This window comes from Cantharellus anzutake (genome assembly GCF_015039405.1).
Source record: "Cantharellus anzutake strain C23 chromosome Unknown EI90scaffold_163, whole genome shotgun sequence".
Taxonomy (NCBI): domain Eukaryota; kingdom Fungi; phylum Basidiomycota; class Agaricomycetes; order Cantharellales; family Hydnaceae; genus Cantharellus; species Cantharellus anzutake.
In genome coordinates this window covers 151,299-160,825 of record NW_024067113.1, presented here as the reverse complement: position 1 = coordinate 160,825, position 9,527 = coordinate 151,299, and the positions used below count along the sequence as shown (strand labels likewise).

Sequence of the window (9,527 nt, the reverse complement as noted above, 5' to 3'; positions counted from 1 at the left end):
TCTGTTCCTCTAGGGGGAACAGAAGTGCATCTGTGACGACTTTTTGTCACAATTTTTGTGACACAAGCGGTGGTGCACACTCTGTTCCTCTAGGGGGAACAGAATGCCTCTGTGACAACATTTTGTTACAATATTGTGACACAAGCGGTGATGCATACTCTGTTCCTCCAAGGGGAACAGAAATGTGGTGACAACTTGTGTCACAATGTTTGTGACCGAACCGGTGATGCATACTCTGTTCCTCTAGGGGGAACAGAATGCCTCTGTGACAATATTTTGTTACAATATTGTGACACAAGCGGTGGTGCACACTCTGTTCCTCTAGGGGGAACAGAATGCCTCTGTGACAACATTTTGTTACAATATTGTGACACAAGCGGTGATGCACACTCTGTTCCTCCAGGGGGAACAGAAAATGTAGTGACAACTTGTGTCACAATTTTTGTGACTCAACCGGTGATGCATACTCTGTTCCTCTAGGGGAACAGAATGCCTCTGTGACAATATTTGTTACAATATTGTGACACAAGCGGTGATGCATACTCTGTTCCTCCAGGGGGAACAGAAGTGCATCTGTGACAACATTTTGTTACAATATTGTGACACAAGCGGTGGTGCACACTCTGTTCCTCTAGGGGGAACAGAAGTGCATCTGTGACGACTTTTTGTCACAATTTTTGTGACACAAGCGGTGATGTATACTCTGTTCCTCCAAAGGGGAACAGAAATGCAGTGACAACTTGTGTCACAATTTTTGTGACCAAACCGGTGATGCATACTCTGTTCCTCTAGGGGGAACAGAATGCCTCTGTCACAATATTTTGTTACAATATTGTGACACAAGCGGTGATGCATACTCTGTTCCTCCAGGGGGTACAAAAATGTGCAAGCCAAAGTAAAACTTGCTAGAGTGCCCTACTGCTTGATGCCCTAGCGCTAGGGCAAGCTGAACCTGGTCCCTAGGAATTTTTTGACCCTAGGGCAGGATGACCCAGGTTAGGGCTAGGGATCCTGCCCTAGGGATTTTTCAAACCCTGGAACCCTAGGCCCCCTCTTAAGGGACAACGTTGTGAGGACAAGTCCGTGCATGGCAAAAAGTCGGATTCTGCGGATTCTACCCAACAATGCACAATACATAACCGCGGATGCTTCCATTGCTCGTTTCCTTACTATCCAACACTCCATACACTCATTCCTTATTCATTCCTTATTTTTCCCAACATTCCTGACAGTCCCAAGTCAATTTCCCCATGCCCAACCACACCGCCAATTTCACCCCCTCCCCAGACCTCCATAACCACACATTAAACCCAGCGGTTTTTCTACCCGTTGGTGACGATCTACCTTCCCCTTTGCCCACGGAGCATTTCCCAGAGTGGAAATCCCATACGTGGATGGTTCAGCATGGTGTAGAGCCTCACGTGGTCTTGACAGCACCTGTCAATGGCCATATCTCAGGAACTACTGCACCAATTGGGACAAATGAGGGTTCGTTGAAAAGCTGGAGACGAGGAGGTTGCTGGCGAGAGGATAGGCGGGCGGTGTTGCGGAGTTAACTTTTACAATTTCCGTCTGGGACCCGTTGTCACAATTTCCCCATTCATATTTCTTTTATTGTTTCTCTGTTCCTAATTGGACATTAGAAAATACCTTGTACATGTACACAACAAGTTAGCAATGAATAGACCCATGAAGGAGTAAAAAGTAGTTACATCCAAGTGGCAAAGACGCCATCCACGACCCCATGCCCCCCCTGAGCTTGTTGCTAACATCTAACACCCCTCTACTCATAATCCTCGGCCTTGACATCCAAGAGAGACATATGTGAGTGTTTAGTTGAGGCTCTAGTAGACACGGTAGCGCCCCAAGACCAAAACCCGGACCTCCCAACCACATACACAATCACTACCACCCTCCCCCTTTTCTCTGTCTCGAGTCTAGGTGATAGAGCGGTTACAGCGCCAAGTCAAAACTTGCATGCCCAACATTCATATTAGGAGAAAGGTCAACGCATATCTTGCGCATGGACACATGATCTACATGATTGTCCGTCATTCCTTTCTTGATCACTCTTTTCCAGCCGCATCATAGAAGGCTTAAAAGCCTTAATTTTTCGCCCTTGTCTCTCCCTCAGTTCGCTTGTTCAGAACTGAGGTGAGCTTTCTTGTCTTCGCTGACTTAGTCGATGACTAAAAACCTTGTAAATATCCTAGCGCTTACAACGTGCTAGGTAGATAAGCAATTCATTTTAGTTGGCTTGTTCAGAACTGAGCACTCGCAACGTGCTAGATTCTCACAATTCATCCCCTCAAATACCATTGAAACCTGTTCACTCTCTAGACACTGGTGATGTCAACCCACCCTCCTAATCCAGGGAGTATCGTCCCAAATGGAACATCCTTAGGCTCTGTTCGGTAGAAAGAAAGAAACTGCTTGTGTTGGGGCATCCCGTATGTACCTATACCGTTATTTTTTAAAATGCCATCATATACGATAAACATCGCATCTAGTATCAACAAAAACTTATCGCTCTATCGGCACCATTCTCATTGCTCCACGGAAATCCTGACTGCTCTGAAAGTCTTTTGATGGCCCAGTATATCTGTTTTAACTATGGCGGAGATATAGTCAGTGGTCTGATCAGTCACTCATCTCATACTCACCTTGCCATACTTATTGTTACAAGCACTCGGCTTGAACACAGTCCCGCATTCCTCAGTTAAGTGTGCGGAAACTGAGTTCCAAACCTTGTCTTTGAACCCGATATTCGAGGTGCCACCTGCACGCTTAACTTCAAGAAGGGAGTGGACAAGCTCCACTTCCTCATGCGATTTCCAAACAGCACGCTTGGAAGGTGGGTTTGTGGATTCCCCCTTGGCCCGGGGTGTACGACGTCGTTTGTTATCGAGGGATGGGTGTTGCCAAGATCAGCATCCATACTTGCAACAATAATTCACACTTAATTTACATGTGTGAGGTTTATAAGAAAAAAGCTGTAGTAAGAAATGACAACGAAACCGGCATGCCGAACACTCGTCAGTTTCTTCTCGTTTCTTGACAAAAGTGGCAGAAGAAACAAGAAAGAATCAGTCACCTTTTGAATGAAGACACAAAAAGAAACAGGTTTCTTTCTACCGAACAGAGCCTTAGTATATGGATGGTTCGACATGGTGTTGAACCTCACGTGCTCTCGACAGCACCTGTCAATGAATATCTCATGAACTACTGGACCAATTGGGATGAATGAGGTATCATTGGAAAGCTGGAAACGAGGAGAATTATGATGGTAGGCGAGGAGAGTGCCATAGAGGAGTTACCTTGCAAGGTCACTTTCGAGTCCGGAATTCCTTGGCATTTTTCCCACCTCCAGCAATGTCACCTTGCTACAACAGTGTCTAGCTGCAAGTCTGCACCTAACAATTATTAGGGCTTATATGCAGGGACAGTCCTATACTTGCTCTCACCGACATACAGCATTCCTGTTGCTTCCCTTCTTGGTGTTCTTGGGGTGATCAAATAAGAAATTGTTGCGAGAGTGACGAACTCTGGGATCGTTGTTCATTTGGGGATGTGCACTTGAGATCTTTGTGCCTGCCTGAGTGTTTTGGCTAATTCTCCTTGTTGTACATTAGTCTTTGAAACTCAGGATGTTAGAATTGAAATGATTAATAGAGCTGTACGCACGGACTCAGTCTCTAACTTGAGAACTAATAACATTGTAACTCTTTACCTGTACGCACGGACTATAACACGGAGAGTACAGTCAGTTATACGAAAGTTAAAAACAACAAAAGGGATATCACCTCAGTCTCTAACTTGAGTACTGAGGGAAAGGGAAAAAACCTAGCGCCCCGCGCCATTTATACAACGAGTACTAATATCGCTTGCAATCGCGACACATGGTCGTCGGCAAGGGTTAATGCATAGAACAGAAAGAGTAGGCGGAAAAGGGTATCAGCGGTGATCCCATCAACACCGCGTCAGACAAACTAATAAGGTAAATAGATCGTCGTTAACCACAATGACTTCCAACAAGAATTACTAGGAAACAGAACCCCTGCAGAGCTTTTCTCTTGCTGGAACTTTTCTGTGAATTTACTGTGATTCCTTTGTTGGATCTGTCACTCAGGCTTTCTGAGAAATAATTCTTTTATATCTTGCTGAGATCGCATGCAAAAGTGTGCTTGTTTACTATTTACCAAGCCGCATGCATTTGCGGACTCCATGTCATGACCCGACACATCCGTCACATCCATCAACACGCCCTAGTGCCACTTGGCCCGTCCCGCCCACTAACATCATCATCCGTCCATCCATCCATCCGTCCACCTGTCACCGTCATCCACACTTCCTCCCCCACGCACATACCTCCCAACCAAGGTTGCCTGCTCGAGTGGTTCTTTGTTGTCTGCCCACCAACCAGACAGCTTGCTAGACGGCTGGATGGCCTTTTCTCTTTTGTTCGCCTGCAGACTATTGTTCCTCCTTTGCCACTCATTGTTGTTGCTTGCCTTTTGTTGACCAAGTTTGCAGATATTAACTATTTGTCTCTTTCTTCATTCATTAATATCGCGCTTGATCCGCCACTCCTTCCGGGCCAGCCCATTTAGTTACTTGTGCTTATAACGCGTGTAGGTTACACCGGGTGTACCTCAGTTCGTATATTGACTTGGATTTCCCCCCCTAGTCTCTTCTCTACATCGTAAGGCTTCTGTCTGAAATTGGGACAACAACGTAAGAATGAAGTGCAGCGCACTCCACCTGAGTCGCTGAAGCTGAAGTCCCGCCCCTCCGACCTTACGAGCCCGGATGACTTTGCACGCTTTGCGGATCATCCGGATATGCGTCCGACATGTTCCTGACACTCCGGCATAAAGTAGCATGGAGGGTAGACTGGCTCTTTAGCCTTTATTACTCTCCAGTTGATAATATAGCTTCATATGTTATTTCTCCTACAACGCTACTCAATATTTCCATTATTTGATTTAGTTGGATACAAAAATTCCCATCACAAGGGGGCACAGCAGCGATTCTAGTTACTTGCTAAATTGTTGATCCACTATGATAATTTCCCCCATTCATTCATATTTACCTCTCTGTGCCTAATTGGACACTTGTTATTTGGGGCTGCCTATTGAGCCATTTGCATGCCCTGAGAGTAATTTTGTACTGAGGAGAGAGCGAAGATTTGCAGTGCAGTGGCAGTGAGGTCAGACTTAGTGTACAGAGTAGCAACAGTGTCAGCACCTTTGCTTGTAGTGAGTGGGAGTGCAGTGGTAGTACAGCCAGAGCCAGCATCAAAGTGCCGACAGTGTCAGCACTTCTGCATGAGAGGGTGCATATTGAGTGGCAGTGCAGTGGCAGTGGAGTCAGAGCCAGCATCCAAAGTGCCGACAGTGTCAGCACTTTTGCTTGAGATCTTCATAGTAGGTGGCAGTGCAACCCTACCCAACCCTAGCAATCCTAGTGTCCAGGTGCCGACAGTGTCGGCACTTCTGCTTGAGAGGCTGCATATTGAGTGGCAGTGCAGTGGCAGTGAGGTCAGACCTAGCATCCAAAGTGCCGACAGTGTCAGCACTTCTCGTTGAGAGCCTCTATAGTAGGTGGCAGTGCAGTGGCAGTACAGCTAGAGCCAGCATCCAAAGTGCCGACAGTGTCAGCACTTCTGCATGGGAGGCTGCATAGTGAGTGGCAGTGCAGTGGCAGTGAGGTCAGACCTAGCATCCAAAGTGCCGACAGTGTCAGCACTTCTCGTTGAGAGCCTCTATAGTAGGTGGCAGTGCAGTGGCAGTACAGCTAGAGCCAGCATCCAGAGTGCCGACAGTGTCAGCACTTCTGCTTGAAGTTCTTCATAGTAGGTGGCAGTGCAACCCTACCCAACCCTAGCAGTCCTAGTGTTCAGAGTGCCGACACTGTCGGCACTTCTGCTTGAGAGGCTGCATAGTAAGTGGCAGTGCAGTGGCAGTACAGTAAGAGCCAGCATCCAAAGTGCCGACAGTGTCAGCACTTGAGAGGCTTCATATTGGGTGGCAGTGCAACCCTACCCAACCCTAGCAATCCTAGTGTCCAGAGTGCCGACACTGTCGGCACTTCTGCTTGAGAGGCTACATAGTGAGTGGCAGTGCAGTGGCAGTACAGCCAGAGCCAGCATCCAAAGTGCCGACAGTGTCAGCACTTCTCCATGAGAGGCTGCATAGTAAGTGGCAGTGCAGTGGCAGTACAGCTAGAGCCAGCATCCAGAGTGCCGACAGTGTCGGCACTTCTGCTTGAGGTTCTTCATAGTGGGTGGCAGTGCAACCCTATCCAACCCCAGTAATCCTAGTGTCCAGAGTGCCGACAGTGTCGGCACTTCTCATTGAGAGCCTCCATAGTGGGTGGCAGTGCAGTGGCAGTACAGCTAGAGCCAGCATCCAAAGTGCCGACAGTGTCAGCACTTCTCCATGAGAGCCTCTATAGTAGGTGGCAGTGCAGTGGCAGTACAGCTAGAGCCAGCATCCAGAGTGCCGACAGTGTCGGCACTTCTGCTTGAGGTTCTTCATAGTGGGTGGCAGTGCAACCCTACCCAACCCTAGCAATCCTAGTGTTCAGAGTGCTGACACTGTCGGCACTTCTGCATGAGAGGCTGCATAGTAAGTGGCAGTGCAGTGGCAGTGAGGTCAGACCTAGCATCCAAAGTGCCGACAGTGTCAGCACTTCTCCATGAGAGGCTGCATAGTGAGTGGCAGTGCAGTCAGAGCCAGCATCCAAAGTGCCGACAGTGTCAGCACTTCTGCTTGAGGTCTTCATAGTAGGTGGCAGTGCAACCCTACCCAACCCTAGCAATCCTTGTGTTCAGAGTGCCGACACTGTCAGCACTTCTGCATGAGAGGCTGCATAGTAAGTGGCAGTGTGGCAGTACAGTCAGCTAGCATCCAGAGTGCCGACAGTGTCAGCACTTCTCCATGAGAGCCTCCATAGTAGGTGGCAGTGCAGTGGCAGTACAGCTAGAGCCAGCATCCAGAGTGCTGACAGTGTCGGCACTTCTGCTTGAGGTTCTTCATAGTAGGTGGCAGTGCAACCCTATCCAACCCCAGTAATCCTAGTGTCCAGAGTGCCGACAGTGTCAGCACTTCTCATTGAGAGCCTCCATAGTGGGTGGCAGTGCAGTGGCAGTACAGCTAGAGCCAGCATCCAAAGTGCCGACAGTGTCAGCACTTCTGCATGGGAGGCTGCATAGTGAGTGGCAGTGCAGTGGCAGTGAGGTCAGACCTAGCATCCAAAGTGCCGACAGTGTCAGCACTTCTCCATGAGAGGCTGCATAGTGAGTGGCAGTGCAGTGGCAGTGCAGTCAGAGCCAGCATCCAAAGTGCCGACAGTGTCAGCACTTCTCCTTGAGAGCCTCTGTAGTAGGTGGCAGTGCAGTGGCAGTACAGCTAGAGCCAGCATCCAAAGTGCCGACAGTGTCAGCACTTCTGCATGGGAGGCTGCATAGTGAGTGGCAGTGCAGTGGCAGTGAGGTCAGACCTAGCATCCAAAGTGCCGACAGTGTCAGCACTTCTCGTTGAGAGCCTCTATAGTAGGTGGCAGTGCAGTGGCAGTACAGCTAGAGCCAGCATCCAGAGTGCCGACAGTGTCGGCACTTCTGCTTGAAGTTCTTCATAGTAGGTGGCAGTGCAACCCTACCCAACCCCAGCAGTCCTAGTGTTCAGAGTGCCGACACTGTCGGCACTTCTGCTTGAGAGGCTGCATAGTAAGTGGCAGTGCAGTGGCAGTACAGTAAGAGCCAGCATCCAAAGTGCCGACAGTGTCAGCACTTCTCCTTGAGAGGCTTCATATTGGGTGGCAGTGCAACCCTACCCAACCCTAGCAATCCTAGTGTCCAGAGTGCCGACAGTGTCGGCACTTCTGCTTGAGAGGCTACATAGTGAGTGGCAGTGCAGTGGCAGTACAGCCAGAGCCAGCATCCAAAGTGCCGACAGTGTCAGCACTTCTCCATGAGAGGCTGCATAGTAAGTGGCAGTGCAGTGGCAGTACAGCTAGAGCCAGCATCCAGAGTGCCGACAGTGTCAGCACTTCTGCTTGAGAGCCTCCATAGTAGGTGGCAGTGCAGTGGCAGTACAGCTAGAGCCAGCATCCAAAGTGCCGACAGTGTCAGCACTTCTGCATGGGAGGCTGCATAGTGAGTGGCAGTGCAGCAGCAGTGCAGCCAGAGCCAGCATCCAAAGTGCCGACAGTGTCAGCACTGCTCCTTGAGAGCCTCCATAGTAGGTGGCAGTCAGACCCAGCATCCATCCAGCCTCCAGCCTCCCAGCCTCCCAGCATCCCAGCACGCCAGCCTCCAGAGTCCAGCATCCAGTCCCCACTCCAACTCCCAACATCCCAAAGGTCGAGCATCCAAAAAATGGAATCGAGCATCCAAGTCCAAAAAATCACCCTATAACCCAACCTGCACAGTGACTTCCTCATTGGTGCGCTCAGTTTTCGTTCCCGCGTCTCCACTGATACCATGCCGCTCAATTGACGGGCCAGGTTCCGACGTCGCGGATGCCATGAACATCAAATTCAACTTCTTTGTTCCTAAATCGACTACGATTCTGCCTCCTTCGCTCGGTGATCTGCTACTTGTTCGCGGCTCTTTCATCCCTCGCATTGTCAATGGGGAGTTTATCGCCACCTCCTCCCTCTCCTCCTTGACTGTGTTGCTCAGCAACAATCCGGGGAAGGACATGCGTCCCGTTACTGACACCAACGCTTTTTTCGACTTCACGGGCTTGTGTACTGCCACTGGCGATCGTTGGTTCACATTGGCCACTGGCGCATACCAGGCTGTGGTATGTGTCTTCCACTCACCACACCACCCAATCCGCTCATGATGTACATACAGTCCAAATCCGTCCTTAACTTTTCTGTCACCATTCTCATTCCGTCTACCACGCGATGGAAAAACTTCTACTATCCACCCACTGCGACTCCTGTCCACTGCTCGATTTCATGACATCCACGACAACGTTGCCCGCTTCAAGTTGGAAGACATCGGGTACTTACGCTCCTCCGCTTCCACTTCTTCTGCCACTGCCCCGCACAAAAAAAGGAGCCTGTTTAATCGAGAACCCGCGACTTCCGCTGATGACGTCACTACCACATCCGTGCTTAGTCCCAAGGATTGGGAAGACGATCATGACAATGACGATGCGGAGAGCAGCAACAAACGCATTAAGTGCTAAATGCAGAATGAGGGTCATGAACGTCCCTTCCAATTTTCCGTGTTTGTCTCTATGCTATTGTACTCTTGATTTGTGTATATAATGTCGCTCCACCCGAATGAAACTCTTTGTTAGTGCACCCTGCCTGTTCTTCAGAAAACATCATGAACTCGCTTGAACCATCCACTTCCGTACGTCGTAGAAGATCCAACACTGGATCCTTCGCATACCTACACTCCTGGAACCCCCCTGCTCTCTCCACACCATGGAACACGACTCCGTGTAATCATTGTGATGCCCTACTTTTGAAAGACGAAAAACCTTCTTGGTGCTGCCATAATGGTT

At 49.3% G+C, this 9,527-nt stretch overlaps 1 protein-coding gene across 1 annotated transcript; it reads left to right on the top strand.

The window, feature by feature from the left end:
- Positions 1-8,426: 8,426 nt before the first annotated feature.
- EI90DRAFT_3182193 (uncharacterized protein) lies at positions 8,427-9,203 on the top strand (the record flags this gene model as incomplete). The annotated part of the gene is made up of 3 exons (XM_039066368.1): positions 8,427-8,810; positions 8,864-8,953; positions 9,003-9,203. Coding segments are annotated over 3 exons (675 nt in total), but the record flags the coding sequence as incomplete, so codon positions are not given.
- Positions 9,204-9,527: the final 324 nt, after the last annotated feature.